The sequence below is a fragment of the Amblyomma mixtum genome, chromosome 1 (genome assembly GCF_055824585.1).
Source record: "Amblyomma mixtum isolate Tamu chromosome 1, ASM5582458v1, whole genome shotgun sequence".
Classification (NCBI taxonomy): domain Eukaryota; kingdom Metazoa; phylum Arthropoda; class Arachnida; order Ixodida; family Ixodidae; genus Amblyomma; species Amblyomma mixtum.
Genome location: NC_143012.1, coordinates 218,305,384 through 218,332,568, shown reverse-complemented (window position 1 = coordinate 218,332,568; position 27,185 = coordinate 218,305,384). Strand labels below are relative to the sequence as shown.

Below are 27,185 nucleotides of genomic sequence, written 5' to 3'. Positions count from 1 at the left end.
CTCGTCCCAGTCCGGTCGACAGCAAGAAGTTTCTTCTTCCTTTTACACAGCGATGCATTGTCTGTTAAAACATGGTTGGGAGAAAAAAGCTTGTTTGTCCCATAGTCGGTTGACTGCCTAATATGCCGTAAACCGGAAACCATAGATCACATTTGTCTTGATTGCTGGGACGCAGTACTTCTCTGCGACATCTTGCAGCGGACTTCAAAAAAGGACCTGCCAGTCACACCATATTGTATAAGGGTTGTATACTTGTCGATAATGAAGGGGGCGTGCCATACTACTTATTAATGTTGTTCTGCCTCCCCAGTGTACGGAAAACGAGAATGGCTGTAAGACACGCTGATGTCGATGCTCGTTCATCGAAAGAGCATTTCATCTAAAGTGTGGCTCATCAAAAACAACTTTACAATGCTCAGAGCGAGCAACCTGAATGGATGCCAGTGTGAAGTGATCAGGCAAACTTGAAACGGTTTTGAATCACGGCGCAGCCACACTTGCGGCTGCTATTTTAATTGTATAGTCACTGTCATTTTGCTTTGCTGCTGCTGTAACCTTTGTTTGACCGTGAACAGAAAATAAAGAAAAGAAAAGCGATGTTGGTTCACTGGGTTTGGCGTTCGAGTGTTGACCCCAAGGGTGCAGGATCGACTCTCGGCCGCAGCGGTCGCATTGGATAGTGGTAGCCAGCATGCTTTTTTGTTTTATCGAAAAGAAGAATGTCGCTTTGCGTCGCTCCTTTCAGTGTGTGAGGCGACAGTGCCGCAGCTTCTTCACACGGGGCGCCGCACGGGAGAAGGTTTGGACGCACAAACGGCAAACAGCACGTGGCTACAGCGCGGAACTTCAGCGCGCTGGAAGAAGAACGGAAGTATCACGTGGACGGAGACATAGAGAGAGAGAGAGAGAACTTTATTGCCAAGGATTTGTAGATCGTCGCCGATTATACCTCACTGTGACCCGTATACAGAGGGCTGACCTCCAAGGCGCAGTTGACAAGAGTTTCGGGAGCGTGCGTTGACGCCAGAGCTTTGCCGGAGCGGCAAGAGCCCATCCACAAACAAACAGACAGACAAACAAACAAACAAACATGCAAGCGTCGCGAGGCTTTCCTTGCTGACTGATAAGCGCATAGCAGCCTCGCAGAATGCAGACCACATTCTACGCCCTTGTAAAGGTTCCATTACCTATTAAGTCCTCCCCATTCCTACTGGAGTACTTGGCTTCATACGGACTCGGTGGGCTACCGACGTGTTCTGACGTAAAAAGAGGATTATTGAGGAGGCTAGGGACATCCTGTTTGTTATGAAAAATTCAGGCGCTAACAAACAACCACACAGAGGGGACACAGCGCTTACTCGCAACTGCAAGAATTTTTATTCAGAAGCTTCTATGTATGCAACAAGAAACCAAAACACAGAGCATATCCCTAGCTCATTGATCGTTAAACACCCCCCCCCCCCCCCCTTTTCTCCTCGCACAACGGAAGTGCTTTAGCCCGAAGTGAGTGACCTCTAACCGTTATCACTTTATTTCCACAGCTCGGCGCCTTGCCGCAGTGTCTGTGTACTCAACCCGGTGTTGCTCGTTTCATCGCAGCACGAAATTCTGTGCCGCGTTGTTCCTCATCCAGTATACCTCGCGCGCCACAAGCAGCGCGAAGGGTGCGCTCACGCGATCGAAACGAGCGCAATCGCCCGCGCCCCGTTTATACGACAGCGACGTACGCCGTGATCGCCGTCTTTTCTTTCTTTTTTTTTATCTCTCTTTCTCTATCTTGCTCATTCCTTCCGTTCCTCTTTCTGTCCGCTTTGTTGATTCTTGTTTCCACGAAAAAGCGAGCTTTTTGAGCGAGCTGCTGAAGGCACAAGAAAAATTGGTAAATTGGTTTTTCCGGAGAGGAAATGGTGTAGACACTTGAACCGCGCCGTTATAGAAGGTAGAAGAAGAAGAAGAAGTTTCTTTATTTTGCTTGAGCAAAAAAGGTGACGGAAGAAAAAGCTGCTTAGTTGCAGCTTGACAAAGCTCCCGCCACCCAGACAGCAAGCACTTGCACAGCACATAGTTTTACAAAAATTGATAAAACAGTCCTCTGAAAAGAGCAGTCAATTGTCAATTGTCACGTGCCGAACAATGAACAAAATAGACGCTTGAAACAAGATTAAAAGAAAAAAAGAAATCTGCGGTACAGGTTAAACAAAAATTTTAAAAATTCCCTTGTGCGACATTTGCAGAATGTCTATTTGTTTTTCATTCAGTTCATTGAGCGCATGCGATATGGCGTGTTTTAGTCGTTGTTTTCCGTACATTGTACGGGAAAATGGAATGAGCCATGGTGACTGACAGCGAAGTGAATACGTATTTGTTGTTTTTTTGCAGTCTAGCTAAGGTCAGAAATGTCTCAGATTTTCCTTGTATTGCATTCTTGTACTTACTTAACAGGTTGTAAGAGTACATATCTTCGAGCGCCCGAACCACTGAGCCACCGCGGCGGGTTGCACAAGAACAGTACACAAGAGGAAAAGGAAAAGGAAATGCCCGTGTGGTTATCCGAGATAGATGTCTCCACTTTCTTTCGTTCTTTCTTGCTTTACACAAGAGTAAAAGGAAATGCTCGTGTGGTTATCCGAGATAAATGTCGCCTCTTTCTTTATTTCTTTCTTTCTTTCTTTCTTTCTTTCTTTCTTTCTTTCTTTCTTTCTTTCTTTCTTTCTTTCTTTCTTTGTCTATATCTTTCTTCTCTGTATTTCTTTGAATGAGTAAATAAACCAGAACCTAGAAAGGCTCCAGAGAGGAATGTGCCTTTGTGCCCTGATTTTTAATCTGTCACGATACTTTCCACTGCACTTAGTGGATTTCTGCGTCGTCCTGAACAGCAGCCATCGCGTAGCAACTCTTCCGCGTTTCCCCAGGGAGCTGGGCGCGTGCATACCTGTAGCTCCGCTCCTTCGTCGTAAAACCGACGCCCTCTCAGCCTCCCACGATAAACAGCACGATGCCGCACACAGCGCCGTCTGCAGCCCAATACACTACTCAACGCACAATCGGCGGAGACTTCGCGGAGCCGCCGTGTCCGCGGGCGCGCTGTCATGGCCGAGAAACCCCGAGCGGGCCGACCTTCGAGCGTGCATGGATTCTTTCGAGAGTTTGACAACTCTTGGCAGGCAAGTACTTTTCCTGGCACTTCCACTCCGCTGTTGCCGTGTCCCGTACTTCCAGCGCCACGGACTCGTCTAAACTCCGCTGCTACTCTAAGGTGGCGCTGACGTTGGAAAAGGCGGTCTACATTTTTTTTTTCTTTGCATATACAGAGTGTTCCACTTAATACTTCACACATTTAAAAAAAAAAAAAAGGCTTAACAGCGATCTTTTTTTTTTCAGCATAGCACTGTCAACAGTCTGCTCCTATGACAAAGCCAACGAAGCACCAGCTGTACAAAACCAATAACTTTTCAACTAAGTAGAAACACTGCAAAACAGTGCATCGTGACACTGAGTACAGGAGGAGTGATGCAAATTTGAGAGCAGCATTCTAAATGCTTACAAGAAACTGCTAAGACACATATCATCTTACCATTCACAAGTGAGAAATGCCTCGCAAAATATGTGGGTGTGATTTATAGCGCCAGAACTAGGCAGCTTACTGACTGGAGTACATCAGAATACAACTAAGACGTGCAAACTAGTAGGATGTTAGACTAGTATTGAATAGTTAACTTTTTAACTATCACTGTTAGGCTCCATTAATTACTGAGAGGCATGTAGCCCACCGTAAGTAATAGCTGTGTCAGTATCAGCTTTTAGAATTTCGAAAACGCGGTTACCCTCGGCGCTGTGACCCAACAAATTTTGTCTACATTGCGCCAAAATACATGCGCTTTCGAGAAGCTTGCAGGCAAAGCAACCACTCTAGTGCACGCAACTCGTCGAAATAGCCAAAATTCGTTGGGACGCAGCGCCGAGGGTAACCGCGTTTTCGAAATTCTAAACACTGATATGGGTATTACTTGCGGTGTGCAACACGACTAACAATAGTTACATAGCCTAACGCTAATATTTAAGAAGTTAACTATTCAATACTACTTAACCAGCCTGCTAGTTAGCACGTCTCAGCTGTATTCTCATGACCTACTACACCGCTGACTAAGCTATGGCGAAAAAAAGAAACGGTCTTCTAACTCAAAAATCCCATTTTTAAAAATTGCGTAAAATCTTAGGTGAAACACCCTGCATATGGTGAACTTCGCACGAACGGAGCGCGCGTTCATTCTCAAACACGCAGACGATCTTGCGATGATCTTGCGACATAGTATATCGATCTCTTCACGATTCTCGGGGCCGCTATCTTTCGATACGTGGGGAGAGCGTGCGGGTACTCTTTAGCTAAACTCTCTCCCCGTCTACGCGGAGGAGTTGCCAGGTGTCTCCCACAGTCCATTGCCGAATGTGGCAGCGCTCTTAGATCTCCCTGGGAAAGGACCAGGCTTGTTACACACGGCTTGTACCTCCACGTTTGGGACCACAAGTTCAGTGCCCTTACAGAAGTTGGAATAGACAGTCCATAAATGTATATTGCAGTAGTACACAACTTTAAAAAACAGCAGTTGGTAACAATGGGCCATGGACCATGGCATCCTGTATTACTCCGCTGACCATCACAACAGTAATCGAAATAAGCTTATTTAATATTTGACTGCATCAAACAAGGCAGAGACATAACACTTTTTTAGCTTTAAGTTCGTCTTGTGGTCAGCTTCTTTTTTAGCTAACAAGAAAAACGTTAACAACGGACTACTTTTTTGCCCCGGAGCGATTCTATATGGCGGTCCTGAACGTGGGCGGAGCTTCACAGCAGAGTTATGTTGTATCTGACTATAGAATCTTCGGAAGGGCGAACGGCAGCGCTTTTTTATAACCTGCTTATCGCCACCTGCTCCATGTTGCATTGTGGAAGTTATGCTCTGGTCTCCACCGTGCCGCGTGTGACATCACGTGCAGCCATTACCTGCTGCAAGCGACATCGCGAGATGTGCTACCTTTCAAACTTCCTGAGAATGTCGCGGTGCCGTGAGATTGGCTGTGGAAGCCAAGAGGTAACAGGAAGGGTTTGAATAGCCAGTGCCGGAATTCCCATACGCCTTCCATTTGGCTATAATAAATCACATGTCTGTCAGCCCAGTGGTGATTTAACAAACAGGGGAGTGAGGCCGCCCCGTCAGCGAGAAATTTTTCGCGGAAAAGCAATGGAAGATCTCATTTCTTCGACGAGAAAAGTCCAAGAAATGCATTTCTCAACTAATACGGAACGCTCCGAGAGACACCCATAAATCCGCCCCTATGTCAGTCGCAAGCACCACTCTGAGCTATTGCCATTTTTAGCAACAGATGGGCCTAGGCGCCATCTATCGCCTAGCGACAGAAGCTCGTGTGGCAGAAAATCCGGCGTCGTCGTCTGCGTCGCTGACCGTGAGCGAAAAACTGACGAAAATTCCCCTGAGAAGCAACCTAGAAGGCAGGTGGGCCACCTAAGTCACGTAGCCCTGTGACGTCATCACAACCTGTCGTCCACCGCGGGTAGTGAGAAAACCGCTCACCGTGGCAGGTGGCACTTAAATTAATGATTGGTCGCCAAAGTTTGCTCGGAAAGAGCAACCTGGGTCGCACAAGGCCCACCGCTGAAAGCGTCTGCCATCGCAGGGCAGTGGCACATCGCTTATAACCGCTGCACCACTGCGCTAGGATGAAGACTTGCAGGGATCTATGAATGCTAAGACAAATCCTGCTTATTTGGGCGTTAGCCCATAAAAGCTTTCACGTCATCTGAAATTTCGCACTTTGAATTCGGGTGTGGTAGTACAGTCAACTCCCAGCACAGAAGCCATTTGTTCCGAGCGCCGGCCAACACTAAAACGACATTGTTGCGCGAAACTGCTCGATAATCCGATTGACAAGAGTGGCATTGCATGCACTTTTCGCTGTACCACAGCTCGGAAGGTGCTCGGCGCTCGTACATCCGTTTGCAAGAAACTTGTCCCACGGAGCTTGAACTAACTGCGTGAGAACATCGGTAATTGCGTCATACTGCGAAACTTTCCGTGTTTCTTTTGCAGTGTGTGCTGGAAATCATGGCATCCATTATATTCGCGCCGTCATTTACACTGTCAACGTTTATATCCAGGGCACTAGAGAACTTACTACATTGCGGAGGGTATTGACCACCAACTCTCTCCACTTCGGTGCCAATTAACTACTTGTTCTCAACTAATGCCTGCGCAGAATAGCTGGGGAGCTTCACGCACAAATTCTGCGCCTGGCACATCACTTCGTGTGCCTCTTACTCTGAGCCAAGGCCTACATGAAGAATGATGTGCATGAAACTGAAGCAGCACTGTTCGCGTGGACAGCAGCGTAGCGATAGTGCTTACTTCGTACAAATCACAAACCTCCTGGCAGTCTTGTACACGTTACAGAAGATAAGTAACCGATTACAATTACAGTTACAATTACTCTGTCTGAAATGTAACTGATTACAGTAGTCAGCTACGGCCCCAGACAAGTAACTGATCAATTTCAGTGAAGTAATCGATTACTATTACGTTATTTTCCTTCCAGCTTTTATTGCCGTAACATAGATTCAATAAGACTACAATGAACTACTGCGGCTTGCTCTATGTTTTGTTACGCGTTGTTAATTTTCAAGCGCAGTTGTTTTTAAAAGTTGTCGTCACTAATTTTCCCAGATTTCCTCGTGAAGACATCGCCAGCTACACTGAACACACTCTCATTGTATGCACTTGCGGGGAGGACGGTATATTATAACGTATGAACACCTTGCGCACCAGCTCGTAGCTGAGCACTGCTTCGATGCCAGTGTATCCGCGCTTCGTTGTTGCCCCATGCTTTGTGTGCAGACTCTGAGTTGGGTGTAGGGCGAGGTAAGTTGCGGCGCCATATCAGAGGACAGGGGGTCCTTGCATAGCGGTCACGTGATATATATATCCAGTCGACCACTGTCTTATAAGATGGTGGCGACCCGGTTGTGATGCGGACATGATCACGCATAAAGCTTCTCCGCAGCCGATCAGCTCTGTCGCGAAGAGAACAGCCCCGTGTTCGCCGTCAGGTTGAGGTTCTCAGCCTGCACCTTTGATTACAACTTGTTTTTTGATAGAAAGTAGCTGATTCCTGGTAATGAATTTTACTTTTTTTTACTTTGCTTTTTCATGACAGGAAAAAATAATGAAATTACCCGAAATGTTTACGTTTGTAGAAGTAATCGACAAATCACGAAATTACAAGACAATACAATTGATTACAAGCAATCAGTTACTTGTAACGCGTTACGTACAACTCTGCCTCCTAGAAAGTCTGCTAACTACACCTAAGTGTAGTTAGCAGACTTTTAAACTAACGAATTTATGCCCGGAAAGTTCAGTTAGAAAAAAGAGCAGCCGTTGAAAAAAAAATACAAGCGGCGACATATCCGCAGTGACACCTGAGTTCTCAGTATTTCGCGAGCTGCGGACAGAGAGCGTAATATTCGAATAGCCCGCGGCAGGAGCTGGCGTTTCGGATAGCCCGCGCTTCCCATGACATGACGTCAGGGCAGCCGCGTAACCACAGCCGCTAGCAAAGCGCGTGAACGACTGCAACGCACCTCTCCCGTTTCGCGCACTGGTATAAAGAAAAAGTGAAAATCGGAACCTGCGAGTCCTCCTGTTACGCAAACTATCACGTCACCGACTGTTAGAGCACGGCGTTTCAAGACAGAGGCGCTTACCTTTAAACCGGATACGTAGAACATCCCGCTGTGACTTACACGATAGGAATGAAGAAGGACATGGTGTGCGTACAAAAACGCGCTATTCTGCGCTCTGGCGTTCGTACCATAGGTTTCGCGCTTCGAATCTTTTAAGATGATAAAAAAAAACTAAGCATATTATAAATACATTTTTCGCGGGCACTTATAAATTAGATAAATGACAAGTACGAAATGGCATCAGGTTCTGTTGATGGGAGCAGGTTGTGAGCAGAAGCGGCTCTTGGAGACTTGCGATTCGCAAACAAACCGGAACATAGACCGCTGAAATAACCACGCTCGTTTGCAGCATACTTATTGTATCGCTTCCCGACTGCTCTGTTTCCGAGCTGCTTGCGGCGGCAAGAGACGGGACTGAGGGGCATTTCTCGTCGCTTTTGACGGGCTCTAAGGACGCTGCCGAAGACAGCGCCAAGGACTTAGGGGCTTGGCCCCGAGCAAAAACCCCTTCGCCACACACGGAGCGGAGGAAGAGGCGTGGGCGGGTGAGGACCGTCTCGCTCGGCTCGGCGAGGGTGTGTGTCCTTGGCGAGGGTCAACAGCTCCGCGTACGCGCGCTGATGGGCCGCGAATGTTCCCGTGCTCTCTCTGTCGACCGCGCACGAGCTGCAGCCGGACAGTTCATGACACTGTCGTGACTGCGCTACAGGCAGGACACAGAGTAGAAAGGAAAGCCCGGAAGATTAGCCGGGCATGGTATGCCCGGTTGGCTGTCCTAGACTTGCGGTCGAGGGTGACTGAGGAAATGAAAGAGGCGAGAGTGTAAATGTTAAACACACTCATCAATGGAGCTAACTGAACAGAAATGAAACAAGCAAAGTTGTCTGCAGGCAGCCACTCTAGCCGATGCGTTTCAAATATTAAGGTAGTGATCTGGCCTTCTGGGCCGGTGAAAGTTTGAAGCTTGGGTCCCAGGATATTGGCTGCGCAGTGGAACGATCGACGATTATCCCTTCCAGCTATTTTTGGGAAACTGCAAATGATCTAAAAAGTGGGGGCAAGGGCATTTGGGGGTTGAGTTAAAATTCCGAGTTTGTGCGGTGAAAAAGATCCACCGTACCACGATTCGTTTAAGCGGCTGGAAACCTCGGGCTCAGTCGATGAAGTCCCTTTTTAAGTTTGTCGAGAAAACGAAGCAAACAGCCGCAGCAGAAATAAGAGCTGGGTATTATTAAGACACCAGACGTGAGCACCGCCATCAGCGCGATCTAGTTTAATGCCCCGACAAGCTCGATCGGTCCCTTTTGTAATGTTCCTATGTTGGGCCTCATACAGGCCTAAAAGGTGCACTGAAGAGGAATCTGAACTCGTCTTTTTGCCGCGGCAACTCGATCTGCACGTTCCGAGCATTCTTAGAAATCTCGATTTATTGCCCTGTGTGGCCGATTTTCCTAATTAAATCGAATTAACGTACGGCTCCCGCCTTTTTTTTTAATTATCCCCCGTACGGTGGGCGGAGTCGACCAACGCGTGGAGTGCCTATCAGCCAGCTCCGTGGAGGCTTTTCTTTCGCTTTATTTTGTTTTTTAGGTTTCCGTGAATAAATACTTTCATTCGCAGATAATATAGCCGCAAAATAAGCCCGCAGAAATAAAAAATACGCGCGGACTATTTGCTTCTACGGATTGCTATGTATTACTTCGACGATGGCAGAGCGGCAAGACGCCACGGGACTGGGTTTTCGAAAGGCACTCTACGCGTTGGTCGACTCCGCCCACCGTAAGGGGAGAATTAAAAAAAAAATGGTGGGGGCCGGACGTTAATTCGACTTAATTAGGGAAATCGGCCACACGGGGCAATAAATCGAGATTTCTAGGAATGCTCGGAACGTGTAGATCGAGTTCCCGCGGTAAAAAGACGAGTTCAGATTCCTCTTCAGTACACCTGAGTCAGCTGCACCGCGGCGATACCGCATGGGTGGCTATTTGCGTAATAAAAAAAGACAGTGTTGTTTTACAAGCTAATTCTCACGCACGCCCTTTTTGCGATTTTCTGCCAAAGCTGATGTGGAAAAAGAATTGGCTCCCAAATGGAACCTGATACATATCTCCGTTTCACCAGAGCCCTTTGGGACTCGAGCGAGGAGCAGTTGAGGAGGGCAGTCTCCCATGCCTCTCTGGAAGGGGAAGGGGGAGGTGGGGAATCTGAGTACATGCCCACACCATGTGGAAGATATCACAGGTCTCCTCTGACACCTACCACATGATGTGGGCCTGCCAGCAGAACCCATCGCTGCCCCCGTACTTGGGAGGGGGCAGGGATGGGTTCTGCTGGCAGGCCCACACCATGTGGTAGGTGTCAGACACCTCCCCACAGTGTGAGCACCGCCTGTCGAATTGAGCATCGAAATGTTTTAGAGTTGCCGGGCACAGCATCGTATCAGTGAACAGGCGCAGGAGTACCCGCTCGTTGGGCCTTCCCCAGTCCTTTCCACAGGGTGGGGAGAGTTTGGTGCGTGGATTTGTAATATTCGCATATTTCCTTAAAGGTGTAAACCGGATTGAAATCGTAGTCCTGGTCCGCGTCAAGTCCCCTGGTGGCAATTGCTGCATGGGACCAGCTATCTCCCTCTGGGCCTCGAAATGGAACTAGTTAATTTTAGTTAAAGCCAATCAATTCCAGTCAGAACTGCACGCACGCATGCATGCTACAAGCCCAGGCCTATCAAATGACCACAAATGGCATATAGTGTCTGATTCCCGGCTCACATATGACCCATATAAGTACATATATGAACCATATGTGGCCAACATCTTGTCATATACATGGTCTGTTCTGAAAGTAGTAGGACTCATTTTTTTAAAACAAAATTTATTCAAGAGAATAGTACAAACGATTACAATTTTTCAAGGTAGCACCCTTCCGCACCTACACGCTGCTGCTAATGAGTTTTACAGTTTTCGTACGCCTCCAGGAACGCCTGGACCGGAATGCTGTTTAGCTCCCTCGTCACGGCCTGTTGAACCACCTCTACCGATCCGTGATGCTTCCCCTCGAGGGTAGATTTTATTCTCGGGAATAGAAAAAAGTCTGGCAGGGCCAAGTCGAGGCTGTAGGGGTGCTGAGACAGCGTTGCCGCCTTGTGCTGGACAAAAAATCTGGGTCCTCATTCAGATGACGGAGAAGATCCTACCGGTTGGCCTTTTCGTCCTCTGACAACACTCCCGGCACCAACTTCGCGCACGCTTTCCTCATGGATAAGTTTTCTGTCACGATCCCAAAAACTTGGGTTTGAGGAATGCTAAAGTCATCAGCAACCATTCTGATACTCATTCTACGATCACTGTTAAGTAAATGTTTCCCTCGCTACACATTTTCGTTGGTCTTGCTGGTCGAAGGGCGTCTGAAGCGGTCGTCTTCCTCCACTCTTTCTTTACCTTCTCGGAAAAGCTTGTGCCTATCGAAAACACCTGATCTACCCATGGAAGCGTCACCGTAGGCCTCCTTAATCATGTTGTGAGTCTCTTTGCCCGTTGTACCAAGATTTACTCAAAATTTGGTCGCGTATCGCTGATCCAGTAAACGCTCGACGATTCTGCGTGACGAGACGTTTCGACAGGGGTTCACAGTACAAGCGACCTCCTCTCTTTAACGGCCGAGACCCGACTGCCGATTTTCCCCAGCATTCCCAATATCCCCCTGCAACGATCCTGCACGCGCAGTCCACCTCTCGTCCGCCCGTTGGCCCAGGAAAAAACCAGTCCTACTACTTTCAGAACAGACCATGTATGCTCATATATGGACCAATTAAGCCTGTCTGGATGGCACACTCATTGACCAGCAGGTGAACGCAGCTGGTATATTTCGTTACGACAAACAACGGCGACGTCACTTGACCCGGGCTTGTCCCCTCTCCTTCATCACGATGACTTCTGTACAAGGGCGTCCGCAGAACTTTTTCCAGGGGGGTGCACCCGATGTCTGGGGGTGGGGGAGGCGGTTGGTTTGTAGTTGTTTTCTACTAGGGCATAAATAATATCCGTCATTCCAAGGGGGGGCAACCGCCCCCCCCTTGCCCCCCCTTCCGGACGCCCATGCTTCTGTAGATCATTTCGCTGAATGATCCACCTCTATCCGCTGCGTTTCTCTCAGCTCAGCCGTGTCCGCCTGCTTTCTTCTTGATTACGAGTTCTTCACAAACCTGATCCGCACGCGTGCATAATAAATTGTGCGTAACCTCCTTGCCGCAGCTGTTTTCTTGCCGCTTCTCTGTACTTACCTCTCTTTCGCTTTCGCGTAATTAAAGCTCGGGCGAGCGTCTTTGTAGCGCGACCGCAAATGAAGAGAACGAAGCGACAGCTGCTCCCACGACGCAGCCGGAGTTCCAACAAACTCGGGGTGCCTTTGTCACGTCGGTCGCCGCCCCACATAGACAGCAAGTCTGGCGACGCAAGCTGGCAACTGCTTTAATATAAACCATCTGAGTCACCGTTTGAGTGCGCAGAAAAAAGGCGGGAGTTAACGGGAGTTGCAGACCTTATGCGCGCTGCATTCGTGAGCTGACGTCACCAACGCAATGCGCGCATTGCGCTTACCCGCTGGGCGATGCCAGAGCAGCGTCTTGTTTCCAACAGCCGGCAGCCTAATAAAGTCTCCAGCGCCTGTATTGTGCTCGAGTTGACCTCCTTTTTGGTTGTCTTGCCGCGCTCGTCTTCCTGGAAACATATACCGATGTGGAAAGTTCGTTAGGCGTCCGCAAGGGGGCCGCTTGGTCGACAGGAGGTCATGGTGGTCGCTTTGGGCGGTGTGGCACCTGTGGTAAACTCTGAACTTGGATAAAAACTGAACACCGTGAAAGTAAGTGTCAACTGATGCATTCTCAGCCGTGTGAAGGTGTCGTGCGCATGTCCGTAGCGTTGACAGGGCTGTGATTGAGTCGCTAGCCGCACGGCAGGCCCGATCGGTCTGGGCACCCGTCTCCCACCGTCAACGCACCTCCACGACTGCAAGATTAAATCTTGGCTCATTGCCGGCGTGTCAAATAACTTCGCGCATCGGTAGATGACACAGGGACAGCTTGATATAGGTGTAAAATGTTTATGAGTCTGCTGACGGCCGACAAACTCGCCGTTCCAGTAACCGGTAATTGGGTTGCAACAGCGAACAGGAAGTAACGGTGCTGGTACCTCTTCTAATGTGGCACTTTAAGATCGGAATCGGAAGAAAACTGCCGTGAATAGCACTTGAGAAGGTTAAAAAATGCCCCACTTGCGTACACTGTGTCTGCGTGTTTCACAGTAACCTGCTACCACGGATCGTCGTTTGTAGGTGACGCGCGCGCAGGTGGGATTTTGCTTTCGTGCTTCAAGTGACGTTTGAAAAGGCCCGTTTCTTTCTGTAGCCGCACAGCATCTCTCGGCTGGACGAGAATTGGACCATTGTTTGCGACTTAGCTAGGCTTTTTCGCGGAATAACACCTGCAGCTGGAGTAGCTCAGATTCCCGTGCACGTAATACACAACGTAAACGTGTTTCCGTACGTGACGTCTGCTTACGCACTGTCTGCCTCGTTGTTGTCTCTTTTTTTAGCCAGCTAAGATGCCATGAGCTTTGGCTAACATGTCTAATAAAAGGTCATCAGTCATGCTGGTAAGTTTACCATTTGTACACGACGCTGCACGTTTAACACTGGAAGCTTACGGCATCCTGGTTGCGGTGATACGGATAACGGCCTATCCGCCGTCGCTTCACGGGATCGGGCGTTTTCGCTAACCTGTCACGTTCATTGCGAAAGGATCTTGCGGATCCAAAAGTGCTCGGCATTTTTCTCGCCTCCTCTTTCGTTCAGCTAATAATGGCATACTTCGGTTAAAACTGTGCCCCTGACACTTCCTATTAATAGATGCCCCACTGAGCGTTGCGTTGTCGCTTGCTGGCGCCAGAACCAATGGGCTTATGCTGTTTGCACGTGCTTTGCGGTATTTTTATCTGCCATCGTTTTGTAGTTGTAGCGCTGGCTTTGGTCTAACGGGTGACACGCGCAGCTTTCACTTTCGCACTGCATACTAGCCTCGCGTAGTGCTGCAACAAAAAGTGTGCAATACTTTTGTTTTTCATATTTTGCAGTGTTTCTGTGAATGAAGATGTCTACCAAGCTGTGCTGGCTGTCTGAAGCTTTCTAGTTTTGTAATTTATTAATTAACAAAATGTCTCTCTTTCGAGCATCAAGGGCCTGGGTTTATTTTAATGTTAAGTCATTCCACTTGACGTAATGGGCTTGCGTTTTCCATGTTAGCATGACAGTAGCTATCTCTGAATTTCACAGCGAGGATACGAAGTCGGCATAATTTTCTTTTTTTTTTTTTGCTTTGAGACAAGAGGCATTAGCATAATAATAATGCAGCCTTATGTCATCTTATGTCTGGGGTCTTTTTCTAACAAAAAACAAAGAAGTGTTTGTATCCTGGGCTCTCAGTCAATTCCTATTCGTGCAAGAGAAGGAAAGCCAACCCAAACAGATTCATCATGTTTTATTGCTACATACTGCAGTGCCATTATCTTCTTGAATATTAGGAATCTTGCTCAACACTTCTGTATTCAGAATATATTTTTATCACCATGCTGACAGTTGCATTGCCAGAGACGTGACGTGTGCTAGGTGCTGCTACGCAAAGTGCATTGTTTAGAGCACATTAAAACCTCATAAGTGGGAGCAAACTCCCTGCTCTTGTTTAGTTTTCTTGGGGCTGAATATTGATAGTGTTGCTCCTGTGAGCATTATGGGAACGGCCTGTTTGGATGATGTTGATTTAAGGATAAAAGTGGTTGCAAGAAGCACACACAAGGAAAAATTAATCATCACACATTAAAAAGACATTAACAAAGTCCACAGAGTGTTTACTTCTTAGTGTTGTTGCTTAAATGCAGTCATTCTCCACAGTCCTTGGAGGCTAATAAGCATTCGCATATAGGTTATCACTTAAAAGTGTCTTCGAAGCCAGCTTAAGGAAATAAATGGGCATTGAGCACATCAATTACTTTTCTTTTTACGGGCTTACTCATTAGTCACAAGTGGCCGTAATCCATCATAGACGAGCACGTCTGGAAGTTTTGGATGAGTGCATTATTTGTCAGGTGTTGTATCAAGTCTTAATTGCTTGGCCCCATGATGTACACCTAGTGCTTTGCTTGAGCCCATGGTCTTGCCAACAAATGAACTGATATCTGTTGGGGCAAATTAACAGCGATTTCCCCGTTTGATTGCTGCATTTCTTCTCCGAGGCTAACTCATTGCTCTTTCACATTCTAGCTGGATATGTTTGGAAGTCGAGGTCGAAAGAAGCCGTCCAAGGCGGGCGGTGGCCAGCCTTATCCGACGCAGCCAAGACCTACGTCGGAGAACTACTCGGCGGCTGAGCCTGCCGTGGAGGTGTACGTCAACAGCCTCATGGAAGATGACGTGAACCGAGAGTTTGAAAGGATGCTGGTAGGTCCTGTTTCTTTGCCTTTTGTCAGTATGCCACACAGAAACATAGTAGAGTATTTTGTGTCATTTGTGCTGGTAGCAGTTGGTGCTTTCATTTTGTTTGTAAGTGTGCTCGCGTCTTGCCTAGAATCCAACTTAAATTGACATTGTGCACAACTTCTGGCTTGTTTTTTTTCTGGGCATATAACTTCTTTCTTACATGAAAGTTTTTTTTTTTTATCAAAAAGTTTAAAGTCTGAGGGTCACATTTTGTCGTAAACACCTGTCACTAGAAGTACTCATTATATTGTTTGTATGTGTACAAGCTTTGAAGGATTAGGGTGGGTGCTAGGGTAGGAGACCATGAACAGTGCAGCACAGAAGCAGACAGAGGTGCTACCCTCACAACATGGAGGTTCACATGTGAACTGTAATTATACATGTTTGCGAATGCATTTGTTGCCACATTGTTGCATTGCAACCATAGTTCTCAGCACTCTTTCTTGGTTCAGTGTGTTGGCCATAATTTTTTGGGGTCTAATTGTTGCCACTCCTATTCCCCGATTGTTTTTATGACATGAGCTGATTTAATCAAACTTCAAAAGCTACTGGATTACATATTTGGGAATACTCGGGAGCCCATGACCACTTCGTAATTGCCACAGACTGAATGCAATGTCTCCATCTCCTGACACAGTGTAGTGTTCTTGAGACTGATTTAAGGCCAGCAAAAAAGAAAAGTATGCATCATGTAAGCAGCATCTTAAAACATGGGAAAAAACCCACCTAGGCGCAAATGATTTCACAAGGACACAAAAAGAGACGAGGAGACAACGGACAGGCGCCTGTCCGTTGTCTCCTCGTCTCTTTTTGTGTTGTGAAATCATTTGCGCCTAGGTGGGTTTTTTCCCAAGTTTTAAGATGAAAAACCAACTAGCCCGTCAACATGCCTTACTGAGATGTAAGCAGCAGTGAAAACATAGTATGATTTTTACACAGTAGCACAGCTGTTGTCGCTAGGGCTCACTTGTAGTTTCTACTGCTGAGATTACCTGGTTAGAAACTAAGTTTGTAGTTTATCTGGTATATTCTGTTGAATAAATTGTGAAGCCTTCTGAGTTTTGTAAGATGCATGCATAGGATTGGCCTGTTATTTCAAGTGCCTTCCAGTGTGAAGTGCAAAAGGTTAAAAGTTATCTTAGCATCGGAAAATGTGCATGCATTTGTTGCTGCAAAGAGCAGTTAACCTGACTGCTATTGTATATATAATTGCTGCGTCGTGTGTTCCTAATGCTGGGTTTTCTATGTTGATGTGTACAGTCAACTTTGGTTTGTTTGTTAGCCCAGAAGCCACTTCCACTGAAAACCTCAAAGGTTCCAGATTTCTACATAGTGCATATAAAAGCTTCGAGCTTGCCTCAATAAGTTCTAGAACAGGAAACAACCTCCGGTTTTTGTTCACAATAAGCTTTGAAAAGGCAAAACTGAAATTTGCACATTCTGAAAGTGGTATGGTGGGAATGAGGCTCAGAGGTCTTGATGCTTTCATTAAAATTTTGGTTCATAAACATTGTTGATGTGTTTGTGCTTTGTTTGAGCACAAGGGTCTCACTTCTACATTCACCAGTAATTTATGAATACTGTTTTTGCTGTTAATGGCTTCCAAAATGCTACTACTGTATCAGTCCTCTTTGGTAGCAGAATGTCTTTTATTTAAGTGCGAAAGCACTTCTAGCAGCACTCGGGTTTTAGTGGTGTGTGTCTATTTGTGTGAAGCCCTTCAGTAGCTAGTGTAGCTCTCTAGGTCAGTGGTCACCTCAGTCGTGCTGTAAATAGGCAGGGGGGGGGGGGGGGGGGGGGGCACCCACTTATTCTCAAAACCGGCGGGATGTTTTAGACTCCTTTGATTTTGAGGAAATGAAAGGCTCATAACTTTCTCCCTGGTACAGTGGACACCTCAGTCATGTGATGATGGTGTCCACCTGCAAAAAACCTTCTTTCACACAATATTTAGTGCGTAGCAATGCCAAACCGCCAGCCATGTCTTTTTTGATAAGATTACCACAGAGAGCAGAAATGTGGAATGCTTGCTTCTTTGTAATTTGGTCTTTAGTTTACCTTTGATGGCATCTGTATGTTGCAGCATACCACACTGCTCTCATGTCATCTTGTTTTTAGTGTATGTGCACACACATACGCATGCACATACACAAGATTATGCAGTTTTGATATCGTGGTACTGAACTGGTCTTTGATACTTCTCTGAGTTCTTATTTGGGCCTTGTACTCACCTGTAGGCCACTCCCGGCAGTATTCGTAGCTTCTTGTGTAGTAAGTGTAGGCAGCAACAAAAACTTGACCCTTTGGAGCTGCCCAGCAGCTTTTTTCTTTTGTTTTAATGAAGTGTGTGGGAATTTGCTGCCTTGTTTCAGCAAACATCCTGGCCAAGTGTTTGCATTCAGTGTGTGATACCCATCCTTCCCGTCTGTCTTGCAGGATGACATGAATCTGACCGATGAAAAACGGGAACCACTGCTAAATAGAACGCTGATGGAGAAGCGAGAGATGCTGTCGATGCATCTAAAGGGTACAGCTGCTGTGAGTATATGGTCTTTTTCAGTATTTATTCTGCATGGTAGTAGGCTTAAAGGCAGCTCTCTGCCAGTTTTAAAAGAAACAATTCTGTGAACCTTGTGTGAACTTCACAGTGGAGCTCTCAGGTCTGATGTACCCTGGGACTAACATTGCTATATTGAAGCTTCTGGGGTTTTTCGCTGAACCAGTGGCCCTCGAAGCTGGATCTGAATGTATCAGATGGTCGAGAGTAAGCAAAACGGTTTGGTTTATGTGGCCTAATGTCCCAAAGCGACTCAGGCTATGAGGGAAGCCGTAGTGGACGGCTTCGGAAATTTCGACTACCTGGGGTTCTTTAACGTGCACTGACATCGCACTGTACACGGGCTTCTAGCATTTCACTGAAATCGAAATCCGACCACCACGGCCGAGATTGCGCCTGTGTCTTTCAGACCAGCAGCTGAGCACCATAACCACTGAGCCACCAACCATGGTGGTTTGAGAGTAAGAAAAATGCAGTTGGGAGAACTCTACCAATAGTAGCGGCGATGTTAGACACGTCACAAAATTACTTTGTGCACCAAGTTGAAACGTCTTATGCTTGCACATACCTTCAGCAGTTAGGTGGAATGGCATGCTTCCGTCCTTACATTTAATCGGAACATTCACTGCTGCAAGGGGGAGATCTTGGGGTATCTGTTGTTTCAGCCAGCGACTTCTCTTCGGTGGACGGTGTTGTTGCGATGCGCGCCTCTTCTTTCACTCTTTCCTCTTATCTTTTAACTCTCCTCTGTTTGCACATGGCAGCGGTGGTGGCTCGGCTCGAGCCAGTCGGCAGGCCCGTGCACTTTCCTTTTCATCTTTCTCTTAGTTGCAACAACGCAACACAACAACTCACTGCTGCAATGTCACAAAGGCATGAGTGCGTACTGCTATGTTAAGAGTTTGTTGATAGGTTTGGTTTGGTTTGGTTTATTATGGGTTTAACGTCCCAAAGCGACTCAGGCTATGAGGGACACCGTAGTGAAGGGCTCCGGAAATTTCGACCACCCGGGGTTCTTTAACGTGCACTGACATCGCACTGTACACGGGCCTCGAATTTCTCCTCCAAAGAAATTCAGCTGCCGCGGCCGGGATCGAACCCGCGTCTTTCGGGCCAGCAGCCGAGCACCATAACCACTGAGCCACCGCGGCGGGGCTGTTGATAGGCTCGTGCAGTATTGTAAGTGTGCGTATTTGTATTTGTACTACTCTCCTCCTTGTTTGTTAAAAGAAAAGGCCATGTATTTGTGTTCCGTAAAAAAAAAACTTGAAGGCATGATGATGAAAGAGAATGACTGGCAATTCATGTTTGTAACTTAGGGCTAGTGAAATGTCTTTAGAAATGCTTTAGCTTGGAATCGTGGCCTTATTTTCTTTTCTTTACCTTTTTCTTTTGTTTCTTCAGGGTGGCAAAAGGAGCAGTAAATACGAGTCGGCTGCGGACTACGTCAACTTTCTCAGCAGTGAAACCACGTCTCCCGACAAGCTCTTTCGTGGTATTGAATCCCTGCGGATAGCCCTCACGAACAACCCAGTCAGGTGATTAGTGCTGCTTTTCTTTTTTTTTTTCATTTCAAAGGACTGTTTGATTTGAGACAAAAATTTGTGGTATTGTTGCATTTGCCCAGCACCATCACTCTTTAGACATCATAGGCAGTCTCTGTCCCAGCGCATGTTCAGTGTTTTGGGCTATACAGTAGCTCAAGGGAGGGATTAACTTTTGTGAGTGAAATTTTTTTGCTTTTTTGGCATAGAGCAATGAAAATTGGCATGCTTATTAGGAAGTGCACTAAATGAATACCCTATAAACGCGTGTAAGGTCTGCACCCGTGTATGGGCCGCACCCTGCTTTCCCGAAGAAAATATTAAAAAAAAAATAAATCTGTGTAAGGGCCGCACCCAATTCCATGACTCAGGCTGGAATAGCCTTCTAAATGCACGCGCCGTGGCCTCCGCGATCGGCTACGGCTGCGAACAACGGAGCGCTCGATCGTGGAGGGCTTGATCGTGGAGGCCAAGCACGCTCACAAGAGCTTCCAAAAACCGTCCATGGATGGCACCCAAGGCCGCAGTCATCATCATCGTAATTTTTTTTTCCGCCGCGACTTTTCGCTATCTACATCGGCGTCAGTATCGCCAGCTCCAGCCTTTTGTGGCGTGTTCGCGCGTTTATCGCAGTTGTGGTGGTTGTGGCTTTCGCGTGCTGCCGCCGAGTAACTTAGATTTAACACGATGGGCAAGCACCTTATCAGCTACACGGCTGGGAGTTAGCTCTCGAACACGGCAAGCGTGCGGCTGACAGGGAATTCGATGTGGCCGAGAAGCGCGTCCGATGATCGTGCAACCAAAAAGGTGCATTGAGAAACATAAGCTGCAAAAAGCGCGCTTTTCGAGGCAAGCCGTGCGAGTTTCCCGAACTGGAAGAAGAGCTACTCTGCTATGTGTTGGAAGGGCGGAACAACGGCTACGTGTTGACAGCGGACATGCTGCACGACTTCTTTTAGACGAGCATGCACCGGAGCTCAGCACCGGCTTAGAGTCGAAATACTCTGCGAGTGACGATTGAACGTATAATAAGTGCCGCTCATTCCGATTGGTGTGTTTTTACTTAAAAAAACAAATTTTTCGTACATCGCTTGTATGGGCCGCACCCCGAAAATTGGCCCCCGATTCTGGAAAAAAAAGTGCGGCCCTTACACGCGTTTATACGGTAAATACGAAATTTCACTCACGTATCTTGAGTAGTTTTGGCAGTATAAATTTTTATGTGCTTCATTGCCATACAAAACTGGCAGAAATCCTGGTGTGACAGCGAAACATGATAGGAGCTTTTAAATTTTAGCCAAAGAAATGGGTCATGCAGTGACATTCTCCAAATATTTTTGTAAATCCGTGTTTTTTTCTACACAAAACATTACATCCTTGCTTGCATAATGCACTCATTACCATCATGACAAATTAGTGAGGGTGAAAAAAATGGAAAAGTAATTAAGAAATATAGTAACGTCAATGCATAATGCATTTATCAAGAAACAGAGTGCAACAAACTGCATGAAAATCCATGAAGCCACTGTCATGCTATGCTTTCTGCAAGCACGCCAATCAGGTTAGAAAAGCACTTTTGAGAAAACGGGCATTTTTGTGGAGACCTCGGCCAGTTTTTTGCTATCTGCGATCACAAAGAACATTTTTTTTTAAGTCACATCTCTGCTGTTTTTTGGGGAAAAAACTTTTTCAGGATATAATTAGAAATACTATCTTATAGACACGAAATATGGTGTTATCTAGAATGAAGTTTTTTTCGAGTTTTCGTGATTTGAAAGCCGCACACCCCCTTAAAGGGACAGTTTACTGACTTTTATCGGCTGTATCTTTTTTTGGCAGTTGAAAGCTCCTAGCCAAGATAGACGAATACGCGGCTGTGGCGCTGCGAAACAGCAGAACAATTTAAAACCTAATTTTTCACATAATAGTCTCGCTTTCTCGTGGTAGTTAGCATCTGCCACGGCGTCAGTGAACCCCTACATTGGGAGCCCAAAATAGCATAGTCAGTAGGTCGACTCTATGCAACTCTGTTGGCACCGACTGCCGCATTGTCTAGGTGATTTGAAGTGACAGTGTTGACCAAGATGCATAAGTTTAATTAAAACTACATTTTATAACACTAAGGTGATTTTAAATATGCTATCCATGAAATAAAACTTGTGGTATCTATCATGGATATCAGCAACCTCTTGTGCTAACAGCAGCACTGACCACTGCCAGCATAGTGGATGTCTGGTTTTAAAATTATTTCAGTAGATCATGGGGAAGCACGTTTAAACTCTAGGAGAAACTTAGAATGGTCGCAAGCCAAGAAAATTAATGCATCCGAACTTTTTTCCAGCAAAAATTTTAAAAATACCGTTAACTATTTGAAGAGCGGCGATGTTTTAACATAGCGCAGCACGACTATCAGGTCTGGCCTGATTATCTTTGCCAATTTAAAGTATAAATTCCTGCCAAGGCCACAATTTCTATCCTCGATATTGTCATTGTGGGGAAAGATCTACAAGGATATGCGAGTATTTTTATACTCGTCTCAGGCAGTAGACGGTCCCTTTATCATTGAGCGTCATGTGTAGTTAAAGCTTTGCGTGGTTTGAGTGGCTCTCTCGGGGTCTAGTGGTTAAGCGAACCTGGGCCTGCGCAACATGAACCCACATATTTTGTGTTTGCTCCGGTTCAAGTAAACCTCTGGCCAGAAGTGTCAGAGAGACATGAGCTCCTTAGTTACTCTTGAACACAATTAGATTTCGGGAGGCAGACACTAAATGACTGATCATTGTTTGCATTTCCTTGGACCTTATCACATTTGCATCAGTGAGTTGCTTGTTGTGACTCCATTGAGCTTGGTTTCAACCAGCTTGCATGAAACCTTCTCAAGTGGTATCTGTTGCAAATTTTGCAAAGGTTTAAGTTAGCCTATATGAGTATCACATCTGTGGGGTTTCTGAACCCTGCCAGTACAGTGTTGCTTAAGGGACTCTAAGGACAACTCCACACAACTCCTGTTCTCAATAAAAATTGATTATGTGGCTCTTTCTGGGTACGTTGATGTTTTTCTGGCAGCAAACGACACATTTACTGCCGAAAAATTAAGATTTAAGTTTTTTTTTCCTTTCAAACTTTTGATGTCCATACTAAAAAGGCCTCTGTGATCCCTGTTTGGAAGCAAATCGCAATGTTGCTTGCCTCTGAAATCTATGCACCAAGATTTGTAGGGTGGCGACACCTGTTGATCATTTTTTGCCCCTTTTTAGCTCATAGATGCTTTGTTTTTTGATGAAAGTTGGGTCTTTGTTTTAATATGCGGTAGTATATCAGTACAGGCCGACTTCAATACGTCCTCAGGGTCCCTTTAACTGAGGTCCCTGTGCTAAATGACAGTGGTATAATTAAGTTCGCCAGGTGCTGGCCATGAGGGGCTAAGCATGACTAGAGTGGTTATGCAACTGTTTATAAAGGCAAAACGATTGGATTATTGTGAGCTGTGGTTTCATGACGCCCATGCCACTACTGCAGCAGTGACATAAACAAGTTGTGATATTTGGTCCTTGCGTTGAATTATAGTGTTTGATTTTTTTTTTTTCCAAAAAGCTGACTCTCAGGTTACCCTGTGACATCACTCTGACCCTTGACACTCATGGCAACGCCATTTGTCTTGTGTTTTCAGTTTGTCTGAAAGTTTTGCCTTGTGAAGTGCACAGTGCTATACTGATATTTTATGGTGATTGTCTTTATATGCTGCGAGTGCGGTCTGCTCATGTTATCGAGCACTGTTATCTGTTAAGAAAAAAAAATAAATTAAGTATACGTTTTCTTTAGCCAACCGGCCCCGTGCTAAAGAAATAGAAAACTTTTTGGCTGACTGGGGCACATGTTTGGAGGACTAAATTCCACCCACTACCACCTGGCACGCATAAAAACTCGTGTAATGCTTGGAAATTGGCTGCAGAATCTCATTAACTGTAGTACTCCTGCAAACTCCATACATATTTGTATACTGTGCAGTTGGCTGAAGGACTTCCTAAAAGAAGGAATGGACAAGCTGCTGAAAATCCTCCAGAGGTGTAAACAGTAAGTTCTGTCTAAAATTTTCATGCTATTGATAGAGCTGAAACTGTGTTGATGATTTGCGATCTCAGGTATCTTGCCTTTTTATATCCATTCTGGCTTTCTTCTTAGAGTATTGTGTGAATTGTACCTCTGTGTTTTTCCTTTGCTTAGCCGAGCAATCTTCCGTAAAAGGCAAGTTATACCTTGATGTACACTTTTTAGTTCAAATGAAGCTTAACTATAGAGGTATAAATGTTTTATTTGAATTCTCCCGGCTTTCATGGAGCAAATAACTGGGCAGACTGTTAATACATATTGCCCAGTGTGGTTAATGGCACACTCAGTGCCCGAAAATTCACCTCCGCTGTTGATCTGGTGCCAACTCAGATGCAGTGGCGTGTCACTGTTCTCTGAACGTTCTTCCTATAAGGTTGCTCCATAAGGGCCGGGCTTCAGCCATTTCGCATTCTTGTTTTATTTTGCTAGATCCCTTTCTTCCTACACAGGTGGACGTATTCATTTAAAGGGCAAGTTCTCGGCTGTAAAATTGTATTGAGGTAAACTCCTTGTAGCTTGTTGTCTTTGTTTGGTTAAATTGCCTTTTGTCTCGTACAGGTGGACTTGGTCGTATGAAAGGCAAGTTGAGCTGTCTGTTAGCAGCAGCAAAAATGTGTAGCAGTGTTCGCTTTGTTTTGGCTGCGCACAAAAAGTTTTGCCGATACTAACGTCTAAAGTCACGTCTGTGCTTTGTTTACTCTCCAGCTACCCCAGGGACAACCGGTATGAACGAATTGAGCACGAAGTTATTCGTTGCGTTCGAGCACTTATGAACAACACGGTAAGTAGTTCTTGTTGACTGTTTGTTTAGTGGCTTGCACCGTTATAGCTTCTTTAGGACTGTCACGGATGTTGCAATGACTCCTACATACTGATCCAGTCAGGGTATCTTCTCACAATGCCTTATTGAAGCCTACTTGTGTGCAAACTATTGCAGGTTCTTTTTTTTTTTTGTAAACCTGCTGACCTAATAGTCAAATTTCGTTAGCAAAAGTGCCACTTTTTTTTTTACCTGATTTCGTGCACGCAGCGTGCCATTTGTCTGTATTTGGCAGCTCGCAGCCTAAAAAGCTGTTATAACACTTTTTATGGGTGTTGAAATCCAGTGGTTTATTTGCATTTAGAACTAATGATCACCTGCTAGTTTTCGTGCGTTGAAAAGGACCAAGTGTGAAATTGTCGTCAGGATTGCTGATTCGTTAATGCGAGTTGGCTCAAACTGCTTTCTTTTTTTGTGTTCTCTTTCTGCCTTTCTTCTGCTTGACATTGTGTAGTTTCAAAGGTAATCTTGCGTTTTTTTTTAATTCAGTTTCTCTCATATCTGGCTCGCTGGCTGATCTTGATTTTTGGTTGTGTCATTTTCACTTGCAATGAAGCAATGGTTGCTCTTTATTGATGTACCCAACATTTTTGTGTCTGCAGCCTGGCCTGAAGTACGTTTATGAGCACGAATCGGCGCTCACAATCGTCTCTGCCAGCATGGATGTCACCAAGCCTAACGTCATGGTGGACGTAGTGAAACTACTTGCCGCTGTTTCCATAGTTCCGCCTAATGGGTATGCCTGTCTAGCTCTTGCCCCATTCTTTCGGAGCTTTTGATGGCAAAATTACATTTCGATGGACTTTTTTGAGCTGAATTTTCGGATATGCCAGACAGCTTGGGGACCATTGTTTAGTTTCTCATAGACGCGCTGCAAAAAAAAACAACAACGTGGTTTTAGACCAACCATTAAAGGTGCACTGAAGAGGATTCTGAACTTGTCTTTTTGCCGTGGGAACTCGATCTACACACTCCTAGCATTCTTAGAAACTGCGACTTATTGCCCTGTATGACCGATTTCCCTAATTAAATCGAATTAACGTCCGGCTCCCGCCCTTTTTTTTTTTTAATTCTGCCTCGTACGATGGGCGGAGTCGACCAACGCGTGAAGTTCCTTTCAGCCAGCTCCGTGGAGGCTTTGCTTTCGCTTTATTTTGTTTTTTAGGTTTCCGTGAATAAATAGTTTCATTCGCAGATAATATAGCCGCAAAATAAGCCCGCAGAAATAAAAATACGCGCGGACTATTTGCTACTACGGACTACTATGTATTACTCCGCCGATGGCAGAGCGGCAAGCCGCCACGGGACTGGGTGAAAGGCACTCCACGCGTTGGTAGACTCCGCCCACCGTACGAGGCAGAATTAAAAAAAAAGGGCGGGAGCCGGCCGTTAATTCGATTTAATTTGGGAAATCGGCCATACAGGGCAATAAGTCGCAGTTTCTAAGAATGCTCAGAACGTGTAGATTGAGTTCCCGCAGCAAAAAGACAAGTTCAGATTCCTCTTCAGTGCACCATTAAATCCATCCTCATTAGTTGATGTGAACTCCTGCTGCATCACGGAAGCATAATTGGGCTGGTTTGTATGGGCAGGCATTCCTCAGCCCCATCAAGAGCTGTGCTGAATTTTGGGTGGCATTGAATGTGCCTAATTTATCATATTGGGCTCTTTAAACTCAGTAATGGCATTCTTGAGTAGCACCAAGGTTGTGAGCAGTCTTTGGGACATTTTGGGCTGAAACCCTTCTGTGTGACAGAAAAAGCTGAGTTGAGAAAAAGCTGGTGTTCTTATACTAATTTGTGTCGGCTTCATTAGTTAACTTAGAGTACCTCTCCGCACTTATACAACCAGATGTTTCAGGCACTTCGATTTGGCTGAGATTCTGATCAGCTGACTAGATTTGCAAAATCTTGTAAAGTTTATTTTAGAAGGAGCTTACTGTATTGTTTTGAGCCACAAGATGGCGACGAAGACCAGCGCGAACATTGAGAAGCTTGCTCACTAGAATGCATTGGTGCATCTTCAAAGAATGATTTTAATGCAGGGGTGTATTTGATGTCTTGAATCGCGGATCTTGGTGTCTGTCATGTCCATGGTTTTCTGTCCGAGCACAAGAATTGTTTTGGCCCGGGTCTCTCTGGAAGAAAGTGGAGAAGTAGTAGTAGTAGACAAAGAAGGAAGCATTGACAGAACAGATTAGCCTCTAAGGCAGTTCTCGTCCTATGCACATGTATGCCTTTATTGATACAGGATTGGATGTCACGTCTAAATTCACAGAGGCTGTGTGGAGAAGAAAGGTACAGTAGCACTTATTCGCTGGAGTTTGGTTTCTCTTAGTGTAGTGATAGATACGGAGGAGGTTGTTCAAGAGAGGAGAAGCAGATGCATTCATGTGATAGTACTTTCCAGCGCTCACGGAGATGACTCCGCATTTTTTTAAATGGTTTTTTGTGCTATTTCAGCATGCACCTTTTTCTGTTAGTTTATGCTGGGGTAGAAAATATCGAGTCTTGCTCATGGGAGCTTTCGTTTGTTTGTTTGCAGACACGAAAAAGTTCTCAAAGCTATCACCGAATGTGCGGAGTTGGAGGAACGGGAGAGGTTTGCACCCATCGTGGCTGGTCTGGCTTGCAGGGACAACGACTCTCTCAGAGTGCGTCCAGAAAAGCTCCTCTTTTCTCAAAAACATTCATTAGAATCTCGATGATGCGTTCCACGGTTGGTACGAAATTCGGGATGATACGAGATTGTAAAATTTTCTGGCCTGAGTGCATTGCGTACAGTGTGTAGAATATCAGGTGATCCAAACACTCTCCTGCACCTGTACGGATGATACAAACATGTGAGCTGCAACCATGCTCTCGAGCTCTA

General features: G+C 45.8%; 1 protein-coding gene across 3 annotated transcripts in view; it reads left to right on the top strand.

Moving 5' to 3' along the window:
* Positions 1 to 3,044: 3,044 nt before the first annotated feature.
* The window catches only part of dia (diaphanous related formin 1), a 50,434-nt gene continuing 26,293 nt past the window's right edge, over positions 3,045 to 27,185 (top strand). The window contains exons 1-9 of one of the 3 annotated variants that reach the window (XM_089563701.1): positions 12,518 to 12,616; positions 13,348 to 13,407; positions 15,068 to 15,244; positions 17,720 to 17,821; positions 19,245 to 19,378; positions 23,393 to 23,458; positions 24,200 to 24,275; positions 24,917 to 25,050; positions 26,859 to 26,967. In XM_089563701.1, the coding sequence (XP_089419827.1) occupies positions 13,378 to 13,407; positions 15,068 to 15,244; positions 17,720 to 17,821; positions 19,245 to 19,378; positions 23,393 to 23,458; positions 24,200 to 24,275; positions 24,917 to 25,050; positions 26,859 to 26,967 (828 nt within the window). In that variant the 5' untranslated portion in view covers positions 12,518 to 12,616; positions 13,348 to 13,377. Of the gene's footprint in view, positions 3,165 to 12,503; positions 12,617 to 13,347; positions 13,408 to 15,067; positions 15,245 to 17,719; positions 17,822 to 19,244; positions 19,379 to 23,392; positions 23,459 to 24,199; positions 24,276 to 24,916; positions 25,051 to 26,858; positions 26,968 to 27,185 lie in introns of those variants that run through there. The other 2 variants (XM_089563697.1, XM_089563706.1) reach the window with 2 other exon arrangements.